Source organism: Bubalus bubalis, chromosome 1 (assembly GCF_019923935.1).
Source record: "Bubalus bubalis isolate 160015118507 breed Murrah chromosome 1, NDDB_SH_1, whole genome shotgun sequence".
NCBI lineage: Eukaryota > Metazoa > Chordata > Mammalia > Artiodactyla > Bovidae > Bubalus > Bubalus bubalis.
Window position 1 is genome coordinate 31,929,725 of NC_059157.1, and position 26,915 is coordinate 31,956,639.

Below are 26,915 nucleotides of genomic sequence, written 5' to 3' on the forward strand. Positions count from 1 at the left end.
TTGCAAGATGAGAAAGTTCTAGAGCTCTGTTGTATAACAAGGTGAATACAACACAGATCCCATGAGCTGGCCAGATTTGCCTGTCTACCATAGTGCCCTTAATTATTCTGCTTCCATGAAATTGTTCCTTATAATTTCTAGTTTCTGGGGTGCCTTCCCCAAACTCTGCCTGATGAAATCTCACCAACACCCTAACATCTAGTCCACATAACATTTCTTCATGAAGTCTTCCTAGAATTAATTTGTACTCTATACTGCCATCAGTTCTGTTCAGTTCAGTTGCTCAGTCGTGTCCGACTCTTTGCGACCCCATGAATCGCAGCATGCCAGACCTCCCTGTCCATCACCAACTTCCGGAGCCTACCCAAACTCATGTCCATTGAGTCAGTGATGCCATCGAGCCATCTCATCCTCTGTCGTCCCCTTCTCCTCCTGCCCCCAATCCCTCCCAGCATCAGGGTCTTTTCCAATGAGTCAACTCTTCGCAGGAGGTGGCCAAAGTTTTGGAGTTTCAGCTTTAGCATCAGTCCTTCCAATGAACACCCAGGACTGACCTCCTTTAGAATGGACTGGTTGGATCTCCCTGCAGTTCAAGGGACTCTTAAGAGTCTTCTCCAACACCACAGTTCAAAAGCATCAATTCTTCGGCGCTCAGCTTTCTTCACAGTCCAATATCACAGTCAGTGATGCCATCCAGCCATCTCATCCTCTGTCGTTCCCTTCTCCTCCTGCCCCCAATCCCTCCCAGCATCAGAGTCTTTTCCAATGAGTCAGTTCTTCTCATGAGGTGGCCAAAGTACTGGAGTTTCAGTTTTAGCATCATTCCTTCCAAAGAAATCCCAGGGCTGATCTCCTTCAGAATGGACTGGTTAGATCTCCTTGCAGTCCAAGGGACTCTCAAGAGTCTTCTCCAACACCACAGTTCAAAAGCATCAATTCTTCCGCACTCAGCTTTCTTCACAGTCCAACTCTCACATCCATACATGACCACAGGAAAAACCATAGCCTTGACTAGACGGATCTTTGTTGGCAAAGTAATGTCTCTGCTTTTGAATATGCTATCTCGGTTGGTCATAACTTTCCTTCTAAGGAGTAAGCGTCTTTTAATTTCCTGGCTGCAATCACCATCTGCAGTGATTTTGGAGTCCAAAAAAATAGTCTGACACTGTTTCCACTGTTTCCCCATCTATTTCCCATGAAGTGATGGGACCGGATGCCATGATCTTCATTTTGTGAATGTTGAGCTTTAAGCCAACTTTTTCATTCTCATCAAGAGGCTTTTTAGTTCCTCTTCACTTTCTGCCATAAGGGTGGTGTCATCTGCATATATAAGGTTATTGATATTTCTCCCAGCAATCTTGATTCCAGCTTGTGCTTCCTCCAGCCCAGTGTTTCTCATGATGCATTCTGCATATAAGTTAAATAAGCAGGGTGACAATATACAGCCTTGACGTACTCCTTTTCCTATTTGGAACCAGTCTGTTGTTCCATGTCCATATACTGCCATAGCAATTTATATTATTTTATCTTGAACAGCCCACCTTATATTTGAATACATTTTTAACTGTCTCTTGTGTGAGAAGTAGGGGGGTTCATAGGAGAATCACAAATGGATCTTTGCAGATAGGGGGTTAAAAATAGGTACTCTGATGGAAAATGATGAGTTTGGGGTGGGGTAAGGGAATAATGTATAGGATGTTAGCTATGGAAAAATGGGAGAGGATAGTTACAGGAAAAATTTAATATGTAATTCAGTTTTTTCAATATTTTGCTTAGAGTTGATCTTAGAGGGCTTGCTCTCCATAGCTTGGTTCCTGAGAAATAAGGATGATAATACAGAATCTGAGGCTGGTAACAGTCAGAAGCAGTCTTAGCATATTATCGATTGGAGATGCATAAACACCACAGATGTTAGTTTCTGCAAAAATGCCCCAGTCAATAATGTGTTAGAAAGTACCTAGTATAATTCCTGTTTTTGCACAGCGGGAGAATACAGATTTTCAAGATGATTCCCAGTCAGAACTCTTTTAAATTAGTTGTAGTATCTGACATTTGTCATTTACAAAATTCATGAGCATACTTTTTATACAACCACCCAAGTCAGTGATAAAAAAATTACAAAGATATCAACTCTAGAAATAACTCAGTGCTAAACTGTCAATCACTTTTGCAATCTATGTTACTTATAGCCCAATAGTCTACCCTAAACTACATTTTAAGGGTTTTGCCTGGTATTCTTAGATTGTAGCCGAATTCAAGATGCTTAAATTAAAATATTTCTTGTGTCACTCAAGAAATATTCTATAATTTCTTAATTTTTTTCTTTCTAGAAATGCCAAGAAAAAAAATCTCATTAACTGAGAGAATTTTGAGACAATATGCTGGTGAAAACCTACCAGTGAAATTTTATGAAGAAATTTTCAGGCTCTGAAATACCACTGAAGTGAGAGAAATTATAGCATCCGCTCCCTTTATTTTTCAAGGCTGATGGAGATGAATGGAATGTGTGGTATTATATTTATTTCACCTCCTCCCATAAAAAAATGGGCATGCCATTGTTTTTAACCGATATATGCTGGTTTGATATTTAAAAGCCAGCATGTAGAAGACTTGAAACCAAAATGTGTCATTAAGGAAAATTATATGCCACCGAGGAGCAAATGCAGTGCCATTTTTAGTTCCATGTTGAGAGAAATGGTGCCAAATTTTGATCTTGTCTCTGGGGAACATGCCACCGAAGTTGTTATCACAGCTACTATTATTTCTACTGGCGTGCCTGTGTTCTCAGATACTGCCAAACAGGGACGGGAAGGAGGGGTGGCGACAGCTGGTGACATGGTCCAGCAATCTGCCAGAACCTTAGAGTAAATTACAGGCGATGTTGTGAAGCGAACACAGAAGCGAGCACCCTTGCCATCAGAAACCTGAACCCAGCTTATGTCACCAGAACCCTGAAGAGTACGCTCTGAGGTTCTGGCAACTTAAAATCTAGTTCTTCGCATGCCTGGCATTATTGGCTAAATGCTGTTTAATATTACAAGATCAAGCATGCATTCTCACAAAGACAAAAAAAGTATGAGATAATATGAGAACCAGATTCTGGTAAAACAAACAAACAAAAAACTAAGCTAAAAGATATCCTGAAGGTATTTGCAATTCAGTTGGATTTAGCCTCCAAAACTTTCCAAGTTCATCTCAGCAAGCTAAGGTTGAATGCTTTCCTATATTGAAATTCACCTCACATCCACATATGTTTTCCCCCAAAATAATCTTTCTGAGAAAGAATCATTAAGAACATGTTATCAGAAGTTGCAGGAAAAGCAAATCAGAATCTGATCATTTATAGGTATGAATGCAGTTTTCAGCACAGGCTGTGTGGCATCTTGTGGAGCCCTCAGTTTACATTTAAAGAGACCTGGGTCCAAGTCTCAATTCTGGCTCTATCGAGTTCTGGAACCTTGGCAAGTCCCTGGGCCTCTCTGAGGCTTAGATATCTTATTTATGTAAAAATCTGAAGAACTGCACTCACTGATCTTTAAGGTTTCTTCCAGATTTATATTCTATGGTATGTCAATATAATGTTTTAAAATATAAATATTTAGGCTAAATCATTGAGCCTAAGGGAAAAAAAAACATCTGGCATCAATAAAATATCAACATATTAGAATACCAGTGTTGTGGTTCCTTTGTCTTCATTTTAAAATAAAGTAAAATTGCATGGGCTCAAACTATCATTTTATGCATACTATTCCTTGGGTATCTTGGGTTTTGAAAGCAAAATTTCTTCATTTTGTGTTTAAATTTCATGAATATATAAATATACATGATGCACATGTGCAATGATTAGATTTTACAGAGGAAATGAGAAGAATACTCTTAAATATAGGGCAATGATTTGATTTGATTCATGTTTCCAGAATGCAACCAAGTTTTCAATGCAAAATGAAAGTATCTCATGTAAAGATTGCAGTTTGTAACTTGGACCCCTACTGGTCTAAACTGTCATTAGGAATACATAGTTTTCCATAAATTAGCTTTTGTTTTGGATTTCCTGCTGTGTTCATATACATGTTGACGGAATGTGTTGGGCAATATTTTGGCATTCAAATCCATTATTATTTGTTATTAACTTTTAAGGCTAACGTTATTTCAAAAGTTTATACCTTGCTGACCCAAATATGGTTATTTGAAAATCAGTATTTCTTTTGAAAGCTTAAATATTAGTATGTGCTCAAATTGCCATTAAAAAGATATTTTGATATTCAAAGGAATTAACACTTGATGTAGCAAAGTTCTCTGAGCATTATAATCTACTGGAAATTACAAGCTTTACGAACAAATAGTTTTGAAGGGGAGAAGGGGAGGGAAGTAAGGAACGACTGCTGATATTTTATATTTCTATACATGTATTTTTCCTTTCTATCCTTTCTTGGCCTGTGTCATTAATGGGCATGTAAAACTATGGCTATGATTCAGCTCTGTAGGTTTGTTTCTGCCAGAATATTAGACACCTGTTCTTTTAGAAATAATATTAAAAATTCTACTTTTAAATTTCTTTTTTCTTTCTCCAGTATGGAGATTCAGTATACTACGTTGGAGGATACTGCTTAGTAAAATAGCAATTCCAACTGCCCACTGACAGCCAGGGCTGAAGCTGACAGAGGCGTATGAAAATCAAGCTGTTGTTTCTGTCACCAAGAGAATTAAGTTGGGATTTCTACAACAGATTGTTTTCCTAGTGTTTCATTAGTTTTTCTCTTGTTTCCAGGTTCTGTTCTAGAAATGAAAGCAGCATTCCTTCTCCAACCAAATAGAAAGACTGAAAGTGTTCACCCTCATGATTGACTGCCCAGAGGGGCCAGTCATTATCAATAAGCCAGAGAATCTTTGAAGTAACACTTGTCAGCGTTAAAGAATATGGTATGAGGACCCATTCCAAGAACATTCAAAACACAGAACGAAATCATTTACATGATTTATAGACTATGCCTTGCTTGCCAAAATACTGAGTTTGCTGTTATCATGAAATGTTTGTGACAGAGGATTCATTGCTAACAGTTATTAGTAGCCTCACCATTGAAATCCCATGGATCTACTCATTATTCAAAGGCTTACTGTACTGATTCAATTTTAGAAATAATAATATTAAAAGGAATCTGGATTCCTTTCTCCTCAAAACATTATTTAAGACGTATATCCTACTTTTATGCAAATGAATGTGTATAGATGTTAGTGACCTACTTAAGCACGTAATATTTCCTTGGCTTGTTTTAGCTTTTTGGAAGAAGAGTGCAATAGACCTGAAAATGATAATTCTTTGAAATTTTAAGACACTTTAATCATCATTATTACAAGATCTAACTATTAGGGATATGGAGATTCTTAGAGGAAGGTTGGTAGATTAAAATATGGCAAAATCCAACAGGTACATGTATGGCTGAGGTCCCATCACCATTCACAAGACACTAAAACAATATTGTTAATTGGCTATACCCCAATACAAAATAAAAAGTTAAAAAAAAACCACAACCCTCTGTATAGGCCAAACGATTTATCTGGTGGTGTCAGTTTGAAATACTTAAATGAGTATATTTTTAAGACCTTTCCAGTTTAAAAATTTAGGTTTCTACTGTTCATTTTAAAATGCCAACTTAGGAATACTGTGATGTAGGACATTCTTATTGCATACATTGGAAAGAACATCTCTTACTGTACTATTGTTCCAGGAACACATAAAAGTATTCTTTGTCTTCCTTTAGGCGGCTTGTTTCTCCAACACTTCATTTGCTTTTAGAAAGATCTACATTTCTGCTCCAATGAATCAATAAAGAATAGTTAATGTGAAAAAATTTAAAAAGGTAAAATCCAGAAAAATATCCCCTTCAAAATGTCCCTTTCATAATACTAATTATGAAATAATGAGTCCACTTCTTCCCTGAGAAGTTACATTTGAGAGAAAGAACATGATTTGTGAGTGTGTGTGTGTGGATGTCAAGTGATAAATTCTATTAATAACAAAATCAAAGACCCTTCAGGAACACAGGCACAAGCAGCTCAAGTAGTTTGTTGTTTGGGATTCATTTGTCAACAAAGATTTAGTCAGTGTCTCCCTCACCAAGTTCTGTCGCCTATTAAAGCTGGATGACGCAGAGACCACGTCACCACTTCAGGCACCTCGTAGGTAACTGTAAATTCAACACATCCCATCAGTCTGCCTTGACCTCTCACGTCACCTCATCAAGCAGGGCTGAAAAACAGCGTGGGAAGCCAGTTTTCCAGCTGTTCCCCATTCATTTGGGCTCACGTGGAGAGCAGCTTTCCTCAGTTATGAACTTAACTCTAATTAATGATATTTATGAAGCTTTTGTGGGAATTTTTTTTCAAAGCAAAACACCGAGGAAGTCGTCTTTGATACCCTGGAGATGGCTCTCGCTGTCCACCTGCTTCTGTATTCGGTGGTCTCAGGCTCCTTTCCTAAAAATAAATGACCCACTTTTCCACTTTCAACATGCAGCGCTTCTCTCTATGTGATTCTCTTCTGAGATCATAAGGAATATCTTTGAAGAAGTAAAATGCATCTAAAAACAGCTTTAGTCTTAAAATAGAAAATAATGGTAAAATCTGTGATGACTTGAAATGACTGAAACAATATGGTTAGGTTTTATGTATAAATTCTGTGTAACTCAGTGTCTCAGGAACTACATCATGAAGCTAGCTTGTAAAAACGACAAGTGGAGATAAGGAACAGATGAAGCATCCAGAACAAAATTAAAAGATCCCATGGGAAAGAGCCACAGCATTTTCGGTCCCCTCAGCCGTGGTCCCTGTACATTTCTTTAATATGCTCTTCACCTTTATCATATAATTGTGGACCTTCTATGGTATTGTTATTTTATATATATTTTTATATTTAATTCAGTTTTTCCTTGCCATTACTGGCAAAATTTTAAACACATTTTTAATTTGTTTTATAACAAATTGCAATTTTTAAGTAAATTCTTAAGTCTTAGGAGAAACAATGCCCTCTGATATAGTGGAATAAAGTTCTGGACTCAAAATAAGACGACCTAGATAATGCACTTATCATGCTCATTCCCTAAGTCATGTCTGACTCTTTGAGACCTCACGGTCTCAAAGCAGACTATAGCCTGCCTGGGTCTTCTCTTCCATGGGATTTCCCTTGAAAGAATACTGGAGAGGGTTGCCACTTAAACACTGACTGGCTTTAATGCTGGACAAGTCACTGATTCTCTGGGCCAAAGATTTTTCTTTCTAAAAAATTGTGGATACTGATATTTTATTCACTAGGTTGTGAAATAATAGCAGCTAAAATTAATTCAGCACTTACATTTTATAGGCACGGTGATTATTATTTTTCTTTTTATCATTAAAATTGAAATATAATTAATTTACAGCATTGCATTAGTTTCGATTGTAAAGGAAAGGGATTCAGTTAAACACATATGCATATCTATTCTTGTTTAGATTATTTTCTACTATAAAAAATAACCTATTTTTCTATAGGTTATTACAAGATATTAAACATAGTTCCCTGTGCAATATAGTAGGTCTTTTAATAATTATTTTATGAAATATTCCAAAGATCTCTACTATTACTAATCCTGTTTACAATGACGAGGAAACCCAGGTTTATGGAGGTTAACTGCCCTGCTCAAGATGACATAGCTGATAAGTGACAGAGGTGGGATTACAAATTCAAATTTTACTGCTTTGAGGCTCTGTGCTTATAAACAGCATTCTAAAAATACACTGTAATGTGGTATTCAAAATTGACACATTTTCCCACATAAGATCACTGTTGTAAAGGTTATGCCTTACTGTGAACTCAGTGGTTAGGAAGGATATTCAATACTTGGTAAATTTAAGGGGATTAAATTGGTTGTGATCTTGGAAATAATTAAAAGGAAATGCCTGGGAAAAACAAATAAACATGTCCAAGATGAAGAAGTACTGTATCATTTTTTTTTTTCCCTCAGAGGAAAGGGCCTCATATCCTAGCTTCGCATACAGTAACATGTTAGGTAGCCTTGAGTGTCCTTCTACAACCATGGAAAACCACAGGAAATGTAGGATGATATGCAGAAGGCTTCCTCTCTCTTAGGGGCAGAGCAATAAAGGGGAGAAAGAGCTCACTAGTGGAGGAGACTGAAAGGGTCAGGCTGTGGCCATAATATTAGGGAGAAAAGACAATTCTAGCAGAGTCCACCAACACCAAGTCAGGATGGCTGATGGGAAAAGCTACAAGGATGATCCTCTTGTTTTTTGAGGTTTTTTTGGATGTAGGCCATTTTATTTTTTTATTTATTTTTTATTTTTTTAAATTTTACTTTATTTTTAAATTTTACATAATTGTATTAGTTTTGCCAAATAAAGTCTTTACTGAATATGGTTCTATTTTGCTTCTGTTTCATGGGTGGGGGGAAGGGGAATTTGTTTTGTTTTTTGGCTGCGAGGCATGTGGGATCCTACCTCCCCAAACAGGGATCAAACCTACGCCCCGGGCACTGCCTCTGGAAGGTGAAGTCTTAATTATTAAACAGCCAGGGCGGTCCCAAGATGAGCCTCTCTGGAAGCCTGGATAAGTCACCAGTGATGAAACGCAACAGTTCAAGAAGAGACTGGAAGTTCTTATCTTCAAAAATGCTGAGTATTTTCTCCCCAAACAAGTTAGTACTACACAAAATTGGCTCTAGCTAAAAAAATGTAATTGTTCTTTGATTCAGTGTATATGTGCTTAAAATGCACCATGGAAGAGTCTCAAGGTAATGTTCTTTCCCCTTCTAGGCCCAACTCAAGAATGGAAATTGGACAGGTCGATCTCTTTGGTTCTCAAATGCAGAACAATGATCTCTATCTCCAAACAACTTTTGAAATACAGGAAACACATGTTTTAGAAATATCTTCAAAATAGGTTAATATAGAACTCATGAATGCTTGCAAAAGAATGCAGAAATATGATTTAACAGCTTTTAAAACTATTTTCTGGGTATACTCGATAAAGAAAATTCTTAAAGCATAAAAGTGTGTTATCTAAAATTAAAGGAAAGAAACAAGCAGAAACAGACTATAAATTCTCATGGAAATTTTAAATCTAGTTACCCCAAATCTCCAAACAAAGATTTCTTTTGACTTCTAGATATTAACTACAAAGAGGATTCTAGCTAAACTAACTCAACAAAGAAAATAAAAAATATCATAACTTTTTCCCCCTCAGACACTTCCAAATTTATTTTTATTATATCAGAATGCATTGGTTTTAATATTCCTGAGAATCGATTTTTGGGGCCATATTTAGGTTTATGTGGTAACGCTTAAAATTTGTCCTTATTTCAGCATTTGTCAAAACACATACTACTACTTATTATTCTGGTTTTAGCAGGAAAACCTTTCTCTAATGCTCAGATTCGGTAAATACTGCATTTTATGCACTGCTCTAGTCTTCCACATTTTATTTCTCCTTTTAAAATAGACATCCTGATTAAAACTAGCCGCTCAGTGTTCACCGTCTCTAGGACATAATCTCTAAGAGGGCAAGGACTGTGTAAGGTTGCTCACTGCACTATCTGTGATAATGTCTCAATAAATAAATGTCCAAAGAATGATAGATGGATGGACGAATGAGCAGTCACTTCCTTTTCTGATGTTATTTTATTAGGCCACTAAAGAAACGGTGGTATCGTATTGCTAAGGAAGGACAAGATGTGTGTAGTCTGAAGACATTCTAAGACGACACAGGAACAATAAACTAAGAAGAGTCGCTATACATGTGCATTTTCTTTGATCTGTTTTATTTAAGTGTGAAATCTTTGTTGGAACATAGATTCAATGGAAATAGAGGTTTTCTGCTGAATTCATTCCTAAGATTCCTAGCAATCCATCAAGCTCTTTTTTTTAACCTCATATATGCCAGTTACTTTTCCTTTCACTCCTCTCTATGTAGATATTTCTCTCGGTACACACGGCTCTCAGTAGCACTAACGTTAAAGCAAATGACATATGCAACACCGATTAAATATTTATGCAATGTAGCACTGAAATGGTAAATATTGTATTATGCTTTCCACTTGTCATTAGTCAGGAGTTGTTGCTACATTCTGCAAAAATGATAGCCTAAAACAAAGAAGACAGCCCTGTATTTCACAGGCAAAATATTTATCTATAGCGCAAACTGGAGTTTAGATGACTTTAAAGGTATTTCTTATTGCTGTTGTCCTTGGACATTTTTCAAGTCAGGGAGAGTCTTATATTTGAATGGTAAAAACAGTCTGCTTATACTATTTCCCATATATTATTTACTTTGAAAAATTAAAGTGTTAGTCACTCAGTTGTGCCTGACTCTTCGCGATCCCATGGACTGTAGCCCGCCAGGCTCTTCTGTCCATGGGATTCTCCAGGCAAGAATGATGGAGTAGATAGCCATTCGCTTCTCCGGGGGATCTTCCTGACCCAGGGATCGAACCTGCATCTCCTGCTTTGTAGGCAGGTTCTTTGCCATCTAAGCCACAAGGGAAGCCCACCAAACTAAGAGTAAATAAATACTTTTTGGTGAGGAGAGGAAGAGCATACTTTCTGCATATGTATTTCTGCATTTCTGTACCTGATTTTGGTAGTAACCTCTTTTTTCTTTAGAGAGATACCAGAATCAACCTAAAACTAAACACTTTTATGTTTTGCTAATAAATAGCAACAAAAAATCCGTAACATCAAAAAACTCTAAGTGTACAATATATTGATTTTTCCCCACTATAGATTCAATTCAGAAGTCACTGAAATGATTATACAGAGGTGGCTAGAGAAAGAACTGAATTTTAAGTGATCTCTCGATCTTTTCTAGGTTTCTAAATGATACGCTAGATCATGTAGAAGATAAATGAGATAAAATACTGATCTATTGATTTAAAATTTTCAGTTTACAATTTTCAACCCACTAAAATATGAGCAATACAATTTTTTAATTTTTTTTGAAAACCCTTTACTTTGCTTTATTTTTTTTCCCCCTAAGAAACTAGATTTTTTTTTAATTTTATTTTATTTAACTTTACAATATTGTATTGGTTTTGCCATATATCAAAATGAATCTGCCACAGGTATACATGTGTTCCCCATCCTGAACCCTCCTCCCTCCCCATACCATCCCTCTGGGTCGTCCCAGTGCACCAGCCCCACGCATCCAGTATCGTGCATGGAACCTGGACTGGTGACTCGTTTCATATATGATATTATACATATTTCAATGCCATTCTCCCAAATTACAATTTTTTTTCTTATATTGTGGTGACACCACATTAGTATTAAAAATGCCACCATTCCATCTCAGACAAAATGCATTTTACTGAGTGTAATACAACTAAGAGCTAAGGGAAGAAGCCATTGTGAAAAACGGTATATAATTCATCATTCAGCTGTGTTCAAGAACCTAATAAAACAGCACTTTTATGACAAGGACACGTCGAAGAAGAAAAAAAGAATGTCACAACACATTTTATTTTGCCATCTATATTTAAGTGGTTGATTTTTTCACAAAGCCTAAAGGGCTGGCTTATTTTTCCTCCTGATCCTGAGTTGCATATATATAGCTAGTACCGTAATCAATTTCAAGGTACACAGAGAGGTAAAGATATTCATAAAATGCAAATAGACCCAGAAGTAGGACAGATAACTGCTAAGGAATCATCACTACCATGAACCTGGATCCGACAGGTTATGTTTTGCTTGATCTAGGGAATGCTTATGTTGTTAAACAGCCTTTTTAGCAGATGTATGACAACATCTATTTTAGGAATCAGTTGGTAGCAGCTGTTCAAAGGAAATAAATAACTACATAGTATTTTTTCCTAAATGAAAAGGAATATTGAAAATGTGAGTAGTTCTTTGGTTAGCAGCCTATGTCAGAAGTTCATGAGAAAAACAATGTTGAGTTATTTGTCGTTGGAAACGAGTCCATAAACCAGCCCCTTACAAATTCAGAGTTTCATGGGGAAAAAAAAGATTACTGAATGTTTGGAAGGCAATAGGAAGTATCTGTTTAGGGATACAGGGCTGTTTTTTTGTGTGGGTGATAGAAGGACTCTAGAATTGGTTGTGGTGACGACCGCAAAGCTGTATGAATATACGAATCCCCACTGAAGTGTGCGCTTTAAGTGGGTGAACTATATGGTATTTGAATTATATCTTAACAAACTGTTATAATGGACTTCCCAGGTGGCGCTAGTTGCAAAGAATCCACCTGCCAATGCAGGAGACACAAGGGATATCAGTGCGATCCCCGGGTGGGGAAGATCCCCTGAAGTAGGAAATGCAACCCACTCCAGTATTCTTATCTGGAAAATCCCACAGACAGAGGAGCCTGGTGGGCTACAGACCATGAGATCGCAAACACTCGGACACAACTGAGCACAAAGTCAATACTTCTAAGCTGTTATAAAAAAAATTAGTTATGGGGATTAGTGGGTTGTGATAAACTTGGCCTAAAGGGCCAAAAATTGAGAAACTATGCTAACATATGTAGTTTTTTGAAAATAATCTTTGATGTAGACCATTTTTAAAGCATTAATGGAATCTGTTATAATATTACCTCTGTTTTATGGTTTGGTTTTTTTGTCCACAAGCCATGTGGAGTCTTAGCTCCCGATCAAGGACTGAACCCACACCCTCTGACTGAAAGGTGGAGTCTTAACCACTGGACAACTAGGGAAGTCCCAAGCATAATGTATTTTTGATAAGATTTTTGTTTTCTCGAGTTTCCCTTAAGTTTAAATTATATGTGCAAACTCTTTTGGTGCTACTCTACATGGAATTTCCCATGATAATTCTGTGAATTTTCAGACTCTGCCTAGCAGTATATGGTCACGTTAATGAGGTTGTGTCCATAATGGTGCTATTTGAAGTTTGGCTTGATTTGTTGCAGTTTTCACTGGTGTTAACATAGTAATTTCAACATATTTTGACCAGTGTTTCCTAATGTTTCAATGATGTTTACACTTTATGGTAAGATTTGTGGGCATATTTCAATGTGTAGAAAGTCAAAATTTCAGGGTATCTCCCACCTAGGAAAAAGAGCCTTCTGTGAGTAAAGAACAATAATCAAGATGCCTACTCATCCCATAACTGTGAGCAGAAGCAGAAGCAATAGTAACCAAAAGACTATCTCCTTTCTATTCATTCTCTGGTGAACAAATGCTGACTACTGCCCATCTTCATAATTTTCAGATTTTAGAAAAACCGTTCAGTTCAGTTCAGCTGCTCAGTTGCATTTGACTCTTTGCGACCCCATGGAGTAGCACGTCAGGATCCCCTGTCCATCACCAACTCCTGGAGTTTGCTCAAACTCATGTCCACCGAGTCAGTGATGCCATCCAACCATCTCATCCTCTGTTATCCCTGTCTCCTTCTGCCTTTAATCTTCGCCAGTATTGGGGTCTTTTCCAGTGAGTCAGTTCTTTGCATCAGGTGGTCAAAGTATTGGAGTTTCAGCTTCAGCCATCAGTCCTTCCAATGAATATTCAGGGTTGATTTCCTTTAGGATGGACTGGTTTGATCTCCTTGCAGTCCAAGGGACTCTCAAGAGTCTTCTCCAACACCACAGTTCAAAAGCATCAGTTCTTCAGCACTCAGCTTTCTTTACTGTCCAATATCCATACATGACTACTGGAAAAACCATAGCTTTGACTAGACGGAACTTTGTTGGCAAAGTAATGTCACTACAAAATGGAGTAAATTAGGGCCCAGAAAAAGTGGGACAGCTATTTTTTTTGGATAGGGCTGTATCACAAACCACTATCATTGAACCTAAAGTTTATGTTTAGTAATCAGGAGAATTTTCACTGTGGAAAAAAAAACAACTTAAAGATAATGCATCAGAGAAGGATCTTAAAAGGGAGCTCAGTGATCTAAAGAAAACCACATGTGACTCTGTTGAAAAGAGGTCTGCCATATGTATAGACCTGGACATTTGATTTTCAAGAACTGGGATATGATAAATCATGGCCCATCTCTTCTATTGTGAATCAGCTTCATCATAGTTTTTCAGTTCTTCATGGTTTCTCAATTCTGCTCCCTTCTCTGTCACAACATGGCTTCATGATCTCCCACTTAGACTAGTTTTCTAACAGCGTTGTCTACCTTTGTACCGTCCAAACGGCAGCCACCAGTCAAACATGTAGCTGTTTGAGTTCAGATTATTTGAGTGCATGAGTTTGTGCTCAGTCACTTAGCTGTGTCTGACTCTTTGCGACCTCCTGAACTGTAGCTTGCCAGGCTCTTCTGTCCATGGGATTTTCTAGGCTAGCAGACTGGAGTGGGTTGCCATTTCCTACTCCAGAGGATCTTTCCCACCCAGGGATCAAACCTGCATCTCTTGTGTCTCTTGCACTGGCAGGCAGATTCTTTACCACTGTGCCACTTAGGAAGCCCCTCATATTAATTAACAATAATAAAATCTAAACTCCAGGCTCTTAGTTACACCAGCCACTTTTCAAGGGCTCTCTAGTCATGTGCGTCTAGTGGCTATGAACTGGACACTGTAGAAATGTTTCCTTCATCAAGTACCACATCTGACTGTGCTGCAGTGGACCACAATGTCACCAGGGAGCCTGTCTGAAACACAGACTCAGTTCTCACACTGGATCTGCTGAATCAGAATGTGCATGTTAACAAGATCCCCAGGTGATTCCTAGGAGCTGTTAAGTCTGAAAAGCCCAAGTTCGGACTTTCTGTCTTAGAATTGCATATTTTGGAATGCTGCTAGAGCAATTTTTCAAAACATAAATGTGATGCTTTTTCATTACAATGCTTCCATTTCTTCAGTTTCTTCCCTCTTACCAGTTCTTCAAAAACCTTATGGGAGGCCCCGTAGATAATGTTCTGGGATCCTTGGCGGTTTCCAGTCCAGCTTCCATCATTTACTGGCCCGTGTGACTTTAAGGTGAAGTGCCTTTCTAAGACTATCCTATTTGTTAAACAGAGAGAACTCACGGGGCTGCTGGGAAAATGAAGGGAGGAAATTCGTACGCAGCTTCGAACACAGCAGTGCCGCATCGTGAGCCTCCACAGGCATCGTTCTGGATAGCTCTTGCTTCTTCCTTCCCCGCCTCAGACGACCTTGTCTCATGGTGATCTCCCACCAACTATTCTGACGTCAAGCCCAGAGAAATGAACTCCTCTGCATCTCTCAAACATCACCTGCTATTCCTACATCAAGTCTTTCCCCATCATCTTCAGCCAGGGGCAGGCGTTTCCTTCTTTCCTTTTCCTTCTCTCTCTCTCTCTCTCTTTTTCTCATTTGGAAAAAGTTGTTATGAAAGCATGTTCTGTTAAAAGTGTACAGTATACATACATTTGCACACATCTTTATCACTTGACTGGGAGCTTCTAGAAGAAAGGGCTAATTTGAACCTCTAATGCAGAGTGGAGTGATGAGAAAAATGCTGAGCTAAAAATGGTTACTAAAAAGCCATAGAAGTACCAGAAGAAAATTTTTAAGTGACTTTAAAAAAATAATACTTGGAGTAAATAAGAATTTTATAGGTATAACATGAACACTAGAAATGACAAGAAAAAATTGATAACTTTGATTACTTAAAAAATTCCATATAGTATATGGCAAGATAACCAAAAACAAAGTTCAGAATAAATTGGAAGAATATATAACATATGACAAATGATTCATATCCTTAATCAACATGTACAATTGCCCCCTAAAAAAAGAATAAAAACCCCAAAAGAAAAATGGAGGAATCTAGGCTATTAAAACACGTACAGGAAAATTACAAATGGTCAATAAGCATTTGAAAAGATATTCAGCCCTACTAGTAAAAAATGAAAATGACAATAAAATATTTTTACCTAAGAGATTGCTAAGAATTAAAAATATTGATTATATGTAGCACTGATAGCTGTATGAACTGAGGGTAACTTGGACCTGGCTTGATAATTTTAAGACATGCCTATGCTTTGGCACAGAAAATTTCTTTCAAAGAATTTATTCTGATCAAAAATTTCATCAACGGAAGACACCCTGCAAACACAAACACACACACAAATGCATAAGAAAATGGTCATGCATTTTTGGAAATTGTTTAATTAAAAATAGGTGCTAAATGATAGTTTCTGTGTGTGTGTGTTAGTCACTCAGACATGTCTGACTCTTTGCGACCTTACGGATTGTAGTCCACTAGGCTCCTCTGTCCATGGAATTGTCCAGGCAAGAATACTGGAGTGGGTTGCCATTCCCTTCTCCAAAATGATAGGTTAGTGAATGAGAAAAATCTGGTACAAAATGCATTAAAAATATGGACTTCTAGGTGTATATGTGTATGTTAGTTGCTCAGCCGTGTCTGACTCTTTGCGACGCCATGGACTGTAACCCGCCAGGCTCCTCTGTCCATGGGATTTTCCAGGCAAGAATACTGGAGTAGGTTGCTATTTCCTTCTCCAGGGGATCTTCCTGACCCAGAGATTGAACTTGGGTCTCCTGCATTGCAGGCAGATTCTTTACCATCTGAACTACCAGGGAAGCCTAGGTGTACACGTGCATGGACAAATATCTGAAACGGTGGACACCAGAAAGTTAACAGCAGTTACCTATGCAAAGATATTTCTTTGCATTGATCACTGAGGAAGGCTTTCTTATCTCTTCTTGCTATTCTTTGGAACTCTGCATTCAGATGCTTATAGTTTTCCTTTTCTCCTTTGCTTTTCGCTTCTCTTCTTTTCACAGCTATTTGTAAGGCCTCCCCAGACAGCCATTTTGCTTTTCTGCATTTCTTTTCCATGGGGATGGTCTTGATCCCTGTCTCCTGTACAATGTCACGAACCTCAGTCCATAGTTTATCAGGCACTCTATCTATCAGATCGCTTCAAGAAAATTAGAGATACCAAGGGAATATTTCATGCGAAGATGGGCTGGATAAAGGACAGAAATGGTATGGACCTAACAGAAGCAGAAGATATTAAGAAGAGGTGGCAAGAATACACAGAAGAACTGTACAAAAAAGATCTTCATGACCCAGATAATCACGATGGTGTGACCACTGACCTAGAGCCAGACATCCTGGAATGTGAAGTCAAGTGGGCCTTAGAAAGCATCACTACAAACAAAGCTAGTGGAGGTGATATAATTCCAGTTGAGCTATTTCAAATCCTGAAAGATGATGCTGTGAAAGTGTTGCACTCAATATGCCAGAAAATTTGGAAAACTCAGCAGTGGCTACAGGACTGGAAAAGGTCAGTTTTCATTCCAATCCCAAAGAAAGGCAAGGCCAAAGAATGCTCAAACTACCACACAATGGCACTCATCTCACACACTAGTAAAGCAATGCTCAAAATTCTCCAAGCCAGGCTTCAGCAATACGTGAACCGTGAACTTCCTGATGTTCAAGCTGGTTTTAGAAAAGGCAGAGGAACCAGAGATCAAATTGCCAACATCCGCTGGATCATAGAAAAAGCAAGAGAGTTCCAGAAAAACATCTATTTCTGCTTTATTGACTATGCCAAAGCCTTTGACTGTGTGGATCACAATAAGCTGTGGAAAAATATGAAAGAGATGGGAATACCAGACCACTTGATCTGCCTCTTAAGAAATCTGTATGCAGGTCAGGAAGCAACAGTTAGAACTGGACATGGAACAACAGACTGGTTCCAAATAGGAAAAGGAGTTCGTCAAGGCTGTATATTGTCACCCTGCTTATTTAACTTATATGCAGAGTACATCATGAGAAACGCTGGACTGGAAGAAACACAAACTGGAATCAAGATTGCCGGGAGAAATATCAATAACTTCAGATATGCAGATGACACCACCCTTATGGCAGAAAGTGAAGAGGAACTCAAAAGCCTCTTGATGAAAGTGAAAGTCGAGAGTGAAAAAGTTGGCTTAAAGCTCAACATTCAGAAAACTAAGATCATGGCATCTGGTCCCATCACTTCATGGGAAATAGATGGGGAAACAGTGGAAACAGTGTCAGACTTTATTTTTCTGGGCTCCAAAATCACTGCAGATGGTGACTGCTGCCATGAAATTAAAAGACGTTTACTCCTTGGAAGGAAAGTTATGACCAACCTAGATAGCATGTTCAAAAGCAGAGACATTACTTTGCCAACAGAGGTCCAGCTAATCAAGGCTATGGTTTTTCCTGTGGTCATGTATGGATGTGAGAGTTGGATTGTGAAGAAGGCTGAGCACTGAAGAATTGATACTTTTGAACTGTGGTGTTGGAGAAGACTCTTGAGAGTCCCTTGGACTGCAAGGAGATCCAACCAGTCCATTCTGAAGGAGATCAGCCCTGGGATTTCTTTGGAGGGAATGATGCTGAAGCTGAAACTCCAGTACTTTAGCCACCTCATGCGAAGAGTTGACTCATTGGAAAAGACTCTGATGCTGGGAGGGATTGGGGGCAGGAGGAGAAGGGGACGACAGAGGATGAGATGGCTGGATGGCATCACTGACTCGATGGACGTGAGTCTGGGTGAACTCCGGGAGTTGGTGATGGACAGGGAGGCCTGGCGTGCTGCGATTCATGGGGTTGCAAAGAGTCGGACATGACTGAGTGACTGAACTGAACTGAACTGATGCAAAGATATTGGAGAAGGCAATGGCACCCCACTCCAGTACTCTTCCCTGGAAAATCCCATGGATGGAGGAGCCTGGTAGGCTGCAGTCCATGAGGTTGTTAAGAGTCAGACACGACTGAGCAACTTCACTTTCACTTTTCACTTTCATGCATTGGAGAAGGAAATGGCAACCCACTCCAGTGTTCTTGCCTGGAGAATCCCAGGGACATTGGAGGCTGGTGGGCTGCTGTCTATGGGGTCGCACAGAGTCGGACACAACTGAAGCGACTTAGCAGCAGCAGCAGCATGCAAAGATATAACATTGACCTATGGGGATTAATTTTCACTTTCTTTTCGGCTTCTGTCTCTGAAATTTTGGTTAGGAATAGGAATCTGAATGTAACGCAGGAAACCCGGATCTGATCCCTGGGTTAGGAAGATCCCCTGGAGAAGGAAATAGGAACCCACTCGAGTTTCTTGCCTGGGAAATCCCATGGACAGAGGAGCTTGGCAAGCTACAGTCCACAGAGTCATAATGAGTTGGACATGAGTGATTGACTTTCACTTTGTCCCTGAGATAGGAAAAACCACCAAACACAAAGCCTGTCTCCTCTCTCCCCTCCTTTCTGACTGTTCTGAGATAATTCTACCTTAGAGAAGAGACTGGTAAATGCTATATTCTCATAACTTCTCTTGACCTTACTGGAAGGTGAGAAAATTCTAGGAGACAAATAATCCCTCAGGCCCTTTATTTCTTTAAGGCTTTGACTTTATATTGACAGTCAATACGAGGGAAGGGGACCTCGAAGGGAATGGAAACAATTTAAGGATGGCTGCGCTTTTGTGAAAGGCGGTAAGGTCAACCTGATGATGACATTGGTCTCCCCATTGATTCTAGGGTTTATCAGGCTGATCTGCCTGGACAAATCTCCCTCCCGGCTCTACACCACTCAATAGAAAAGGACCCCCTCCCGGACAGCCAAGTGTCCTCCTCTGTTTTTCAAGGGTAAAGGCAGTATCTTCACTCTCAAGAAGATTTATCATGCTAACTGATGAAGAAGTGAAATTCTTTACCTGACCTAAACAACAGCAAAGAAATCACTGTGTTAAGAATGGGAGTTATTTAAGCACAGAAAAACCAGTGAAAATTCCAAGTATATTTGTGTGCCTAAGTAAAGCAATAAAAGGATGGCTTAATTCTTTGATGATAAAAGTAATTTTTATAGATTCCATATATATGGTGCTGATGATCCTTTTGCAGGGCAGGGATAGAGACGCAGACATAGAGAATGGATTTGTGGACACGGAGGTTGGAAGGAGAGGGTGGGACGAATGGGGGGAGGAGCACTGATAAACATACACTACTATGTATAAAACAGATAGCTAGAGGGAACCTGCCGTCTAGCACAGGGAGCTCAGACTGGTGCTCTGTGATAGTCTAGGTGGGTGGGATGGGGGTGGGGAGGGAGGGAGGCTCAAGAGGGAGGGAATATATGCACATATATACATACATGTGTATATATATACACAGCTGATTCGCTTCATTGTACAGCAGAAACTAATACAACACTGTAAAGCAATTATACTCCAAGGGGAAAAAAAAAAGTAATTTTGTCAGATAACACTTGGATTGTATCACCTTAATTTCCAGCACAGTAACTAAATCACAACAAATGTTCAACAAATTATCTGTTGAACTGACAAGAGTACGTGAATATTTTTAAAATATTCCATGCAGATAAAGATAAAATCAAAGGGAGATGTTTAAAGTAGGATGCTAACCATGAAACAGTAAAAACTGGTAATTTGAAAAAAAGGAACATTTTGAGTTTTTATTTAGGAGTCTGATATTCAATTATATTCATTGACGGATCCTTAAAAGGAGGAAAGGCTCACAAATAATAGTGATCTGATCTCACATTAAAATGCTATTTTTCTTCCTAATCACACAGTGTAAATAAAATTAAATGGTAGCAGAGCTGATATTCAAAACATTTAACAACCTATTAAATAAATATTTAATAGGACACAGGCACTTAAGATCAGAAACGATGTCCAACAACACATCAACAATACAGACACTGAACTCCAACCCTGTGTAGTACTTATTTGTCAGTTTAGCATGTACTGCAGTTAAAAAAAAAAAGTCCCCTACTAATATGCTTAATTTACTACATCCCAATTATGACTGTTACATTTGAGAAACCCTTTAAAATTATCTAGCAGCACATTGTTGACGTACACAAATAACGAACAAATAGTTAACCAGAAGTAGAGACGCTCTTCAAGGCTGGGTATTTTCTAGCTAAACACTAGGAATCTGTTTGCTTGTTGTGACATTCCTGTGTACCACGAGTGTTACAAAACAGCACAGCGATGTATCATTGGTGTGATCTCAGAGCGCGACAACTCTTTCAGTACCTGGTTTGACCACCTTCACAAGGAGCGAGTTAACTTAGACGATTGAAAAATGACAGAAAGGCCTCATCTTGTTTTCACCTCCGATGGACAGTGGCCTGTGAGGAGGATGATCAGGCTGTGTGCAGGTTTAGTGGGAAGGGCGCCAGGCTCATGAGTGACGTTGCCATGGTCACAGAATCGGAAGTCACAGTGGGTAACGTGCCACCGCATTGCTCCCCCCAACTCAACTATCTCTCAAGCTCCTTCAGGCTCTAAAATTCTACTTTGCTCTTCAATGACGTGACTCAAGATGGTCACTTCACTTCCTAAGGACATAATTCATAGTTAAGGAGTATTATAGCTAAAGACAGAAACCGGTTTACCACAAAAGGCTCCTACTATTCCACAGACAGCCCCGTGACACTTAATTCACTTATGGAATTTCACCAGGCATCACCAATAGCTCTGCAAACCTGAGGAGGCTTCACTGGCTGTTCTTGGCGAAACACATACCCTGTGATTTATCTCAGTGAACATGATTTGCTTTTCGATGACGTATGCCTTTCTGTACACACTTAGATCAAGATTGGATATGGTCATTTCTGACATTTGAATAAGCCATTTGCCAATAGCTTGAATGCTCATCTATGTTCTGAAATAGTTAAAGAAAAGACACATTTGCAACTTCTCTTAGCAGCTCCAATCAGTCAGGTGACAAAAAACCACGATCAATATTCCATCCAAAAAGGTGGAAAACCCACAGAGAGGGACGTGTACATCATCCAGCCCTTGTTTTATGGATGCACAGCTCTCTGGAGAGAAGTTCCTGAGTGCACAAGCATGGCTCTGAGTGATGGGTTTTACATTTAGACCACAGGCTTGGCTGAAAGACGGGCAACATCACGAGGAGGAGCAGAGAGCTCCCTATTGACGCCGCACTGAAGGGGATTCCTACACAGGGCCCATTCCTGCAAGCGCATGAATTACTTCCCGGACATGAAATGTCACAGAAGTGAACACACTCACGAGGGACAAACTCAACACAGATGGATGCTCTAGTGAGTGTCCAAGGCAGACCTCGCACTTCACGCAAACACAGCTTCTCCATTCATCTACATAATGAGAATGACCATTTATCATATATCAGGACCAACTTCTCGCCCATGATGTATAACCTCTGAATACAAGCCCTGTCCAAATAAACACATAAAACCAACTGAACAATCAGGCAACGTCCCAATGTATAGACAAAAGAGTTCTAGAAACGGGCTCTTACCTATAAAATACGACAGCAGTATTGCCAGGAGCACTGAGACCCCTACAGCGCACAGGGCGGTACATTTCCAGCTACAGTACTTTGAAGACTTCTTGAATTTAAAAGCACTTCTTGATAGGGTGTTTCTAGGTAGTGGCCGAGTAGGTGGCGAGTAAACAGAGCCAGAGGCCATCGTGTATCCTGGGGTGGCAGTGCTGAACAGTGGCGTGGTCCCTGTTCCTGTTTTGAATAGGAAATGCCTGCAGGACAGAAGAAAATCATTGTAAGATACAAATACACTGTGATCGGAGAGACAGAGACAGCGAGGCATGAGCTCACCTCTCGTTCTGTCTCTCTCTGGCTTTAAAATCGTTTACTACATAGAATTAAAAAAAAATGAGACATTAAGAAAATATTTTAACCTAAAAACCCAACTCGGAAACATATGACTTTGAAGAGACTGACTTATAATGAATAGAGGAGGAGGAGTTACACACACAAATGACTCCTGTCCCTTCCAGTAGGTGTCTGGAGAGACTGGAGAGGAGTTCTAGTCACACCATTTTCCTGCACAAAACCATTCTGGAAGTTCCTGTTATGAACTGCCTTCAGAACACCTTCACATTTCAGGGAAGGAAAGCAATGACATGACTTTACAGCTGCGTGTGGCTTTGCTCCATGTGAGGATATGTACGCCTACATACACAAGCACGCACGATCACGTACAACAGGCTGCTTTCTTTCCTGGACGTGCTTGGAAAATCCTCACCTGTCCCCCACCTCCCACCACCCATATCGAGTACTGCCAAGCTTGGCCACAGGTGGCTGGCTAGTTGTCAAGGGAGGCAAACTAATTTTAATCTTTTGCTTATGTCAAACATAACCAGCAAAGTGAGTCTAGTGGGGGTGAGGGATGGAGAAAGGGAAGGAAACACAGAACACTTTCTAAAACCAGCCTCAATGAATGAAGAGGCTAGTGAAGCAAGTTTTTAGATCAGCTTCCCAGGTGGTGCAATGGTAAAGAATCTGCCTGCCAATGCAGGGGATGCAAGAGATTTGGGTTCGATCCCTGGAGTAGGAAATGGCAACCCACTCCAGTATTCTTGTCTGAAAAAATCTCATGGGCAGAGGAGCCTGGAGGGCTAGAGTCCACACAGTTGCAAAGAGACACGACTGAGCGGTTGAGGACACACAAGCACACACACGAAGAGATTCCCTAATGGTTTGAGCTGAACAACAGTGGCACAAACCGCCTCTGAAAGTTCTCTGCTCTCTTGAAAATGTCTAAGCAGAAATTGAGTGATCACACGAAAGGAGTGACAGGTAATTCTTCATAAAAGACGACTAGTTTTAAGATTCCTATGAACATTAAATGTCCTCAAATTGAGACAAAAGCATCATGTTTTTCACGTTTGAAATTTCATAGCATGTGAGTATGTTACTGTGTTTTTACTTTGTGTCCTAACCTTTTCTATTATTTTCCCTAATAACATGTTGAGTGAGGTCAACAGACTCTGCTCTCTTTCCTATGCAGGAGACTATAGGAAATAATCTAGAGTGTTCCATCATGGTACAAAACAGTCTGCATGCAAGATGATTTTAGATGGGATACAGCTGGATATTTTAAATTGTAATACAAAGGAATTTGTTTTAATGGCTATTAGAAAATAGACTGAGTATATCAAACAAGTTAAGGGGGTTAAAGGGGCTTCCCAGGTGGTACTAAAGTGGTAAAGAACCTGCTTGCCAAGGCCGGAGACAAAAGAGACAGGGGTTCAATCCCTGGGTCAGGAACATCCCCTGGGGGAGGCATGGCAACCCACTCCAGTATTCCGGCCTGGAGAATCCCATGGATAGAGGAGCCAGGTGCATACAGAGTCGGACATGACTGAAGCAACTCAACATGAACAAGGGGTTAAAGGACAGAACCTAGAAGGCCGATTGCTGAGGTTCAAATCCTGGTTTACTACACTAGGTATGTGTCCTTGGGGAAGGTATTTACCCCCTCTCTGTGTTTTGGTTTCTCAACATGGAAAACAAGAATAGTTGTTATTAGGCTTAAATGAGTTAATGTTCTTACTGTAAAGTACCTGGAATACAGTGAGCACAATGTGGGGCTTCCCAGGTGCCCCAGTGGTAAAGAATCCACCTGCCAATGCAGGAAACGTGGGTTGTATCCCTGGGTCAGGAAGAGCCCCTGGAGAAGGAAATGACGACCCACTCAAGTATTCTTGCCTAGGAAATCCCATGGACAGAGGAGCCTGGTGGGCAATAGTTCATGGGGTGCAAAAGAGTTAGCCAGGGCTTAGTGACTAAACAACAACAACCACCAGCAAAAGTAAGTGTGGAGAAATGAAAGAAGAAACAAGCTTATGATTTAACAACATATTATTGCTTAGGCAAGGCTAACCAGGGATTTAAGTTACAAAGAACCTATTTCCAGAAAAATTATTAAGTGGATAAATGTATAGCTGATGTACAGATATGGTAAAAGTCATGAAAATTTGCCTCACGGGTATAGTGGAAAGAATTCTAGCTTAGAAATCAGAAGATTTAGGTTTAAGTTCCTGATCTAACATTTCCTAAATTTAGGATCCTGTTTTCATGTGTAAAATGAAGCTAATGACTTACTTACCTTACAAAGCTGTAAAGAAGTTAATGCATCTAAAAAGGCTTTGTCAACCACAAAATTAGAACACATGCAGATGACAAGTAACTACTTCTATAAATTATGCTAATGACCATATTATGAGGTCCATTTCCCCCCAGAGAACTACTTTACAAAGCAAACTTTAAAGTTTATAACCTGAATTAAATGGTATGTTGGAAGCAGTGTTTTGGCACCTGCTGCCATATTGATATTCAGCCTAATTATTAAGAATGTGGGCTCTGGAGCCAGACTGAAGGTGAACATGTTAGCTCAGTTGTGTCCGGCTCTCTGAGACCCCATGGACTGTAGACTGCCAGGCTCCTCTGTCCATGGGATTTCCTAAGCAAGAATGCTGGAGTGGGTTGCCATTCCCTTCTCCAGGGGATCTTCCTGACCCAGGGATCGAACCCAGGTCTCCTGCACTGTAGGCAGATTCTTTACTATCTGAACCACCAGGGAAGCCCATGCCTGGGTTCAAATCCAGACTTCACCTGGATCATGTTTCTAAATTACTCAAATTTTCTGTGTGTTGGTTTTATCACCTATAAAATGGCAATAAAACATTACCTATTATGAAGTCATGTTATGAGGATTAAATGAGTAACGTATATGACATGTTCACAACCAGCACCAGGTTAAGTGTTCAATACACACTGAAGAGACCCTCCTGAGAGTCCTGCAGCTCAGCGCAGTTTGTGGGAAGCAGAATGACTTCTGTGGCTTCTCGGGCAGCAGAAAAAAGAGAGGGTGTGTTGCTGTCACTGCAAAGAGGCCGTGCAGACAGGGATGCAGGCCGCCACAGCAGTGACACTGGGACTGATGCTGAGGGGACAGACAGAAGACCAGCATCTGGGTGAAGACTCCAAGCATGAGGGGCAGCTTGCTGTGCTCACAGCATCATGTCTGGGGTCAGGGGTGGGGGAAAGACCCAAATTACCCGGCTGAAGTTCCTAGGGTTGAGTTTCAAATAAAATATAGACAGAAATATTTTTAAAAAAGGTCATTTTTCTGGCATACGAATGTGGATGGATACACATGGTATATCCATGGCGTAAGTCTGCAGTCTGTCTTCTCTGGTTAGAATGTAAACTCCGCAAAGTCTCATTCGCCTCTGTCTTTTCAGGACTTACAGAGTTCCTGGCACAGACTTGTTGCTCCACAAATATTGTGAAATAAAGAAAACGGTGACTACTGTGCCAATGTGGAAAGTGAGTCTCATAGAAAAAAGTACCTGGGACAAAGACTCATGGCTAATAAACAAATGACAAAAAGTAAATAAAAGTTGGAAATTATCACAAACCTCAACCTGGAAAATGTGTTAAAGGTTTATTCAAAGTGGTTGGGTCATTTCTGAATAGGAAATGGGATTTGACTCTGAGCCTTTAACACTGAAAACATGGATCAAGACAAGGAGTTAGACACATGCTGACTTCAAATTAGACACCTCTGTTTCAGCTTCTGAAGTTTGTGGTATCAGTACATGATGTCTACCTGCTCTGCTGATCCTGGAAAAGAATTCTTTCAAGATCCAGGCTTGAGCCACTATGAAATTATTATTTTTCTTAGAGTAAAATGTAACTTTGAGACATTGTTGAAAACAAAAATATATTACTCAAAAATATATTGTTTATCAATGTGAGTGGAACTGAAGACTCTTAACTTTCAAAGAGTTTCTAAGTTATTTAATACATAAGTTTACTTTTGTTTCTGCAAGAGAAAATAGAATTTTTATGTATTTATTGCCACTGTCTTTAAACCTCAGAAGTGCATTCCCTCTTCCTCTGTGTAAATGACTTTCTATGTCAGGGGGTCCTCAAATTAGTACGTTAGAGATTTGCATAGTAAATAAAGAAACATTATAAAAACATTGAAAGAGAAATCAAATCACCCATGAATTTTATTCTAGAATCACTGGTCTTCAATAGTTTTGGATGGCTTCTTAGTATGTAAGTACACAAAGAATTCGTAAAGACTGCTTAAACGGATGCATTTTGAAAGCATTTACAAATGGTATTGTTCATGCGAGGATGATTCCTTTAG

General features: G+C 39.4%; 1 protein-coding gene across 9 annotated transcripts in view; it reads right to left on the reverse strand.

Moving 5' to 3' along the window:
* The window catches only part of TENM3 (teneurin transmembrane protein 3), a 1,064,917-nt gene that overhangs the window by 145,807 nt on the left and 892,195 nt on the right, over positions 1–26,915 (reverse strand). For all 9 annotated transcript variants that reach the window (XM_044938509.2, XM_044938511.2, XM_044938515.2 and 6 more), the window contains one exon: positions 22,247–22,485. In XM_044938509.2, coding sequence (XP_044794444.1) covers positions 22,247–22,485 — 239 coding nt within the window. The remainder of the gene's footprint in view (positions 1–22,246; positions 22,486–26,915) is intronic.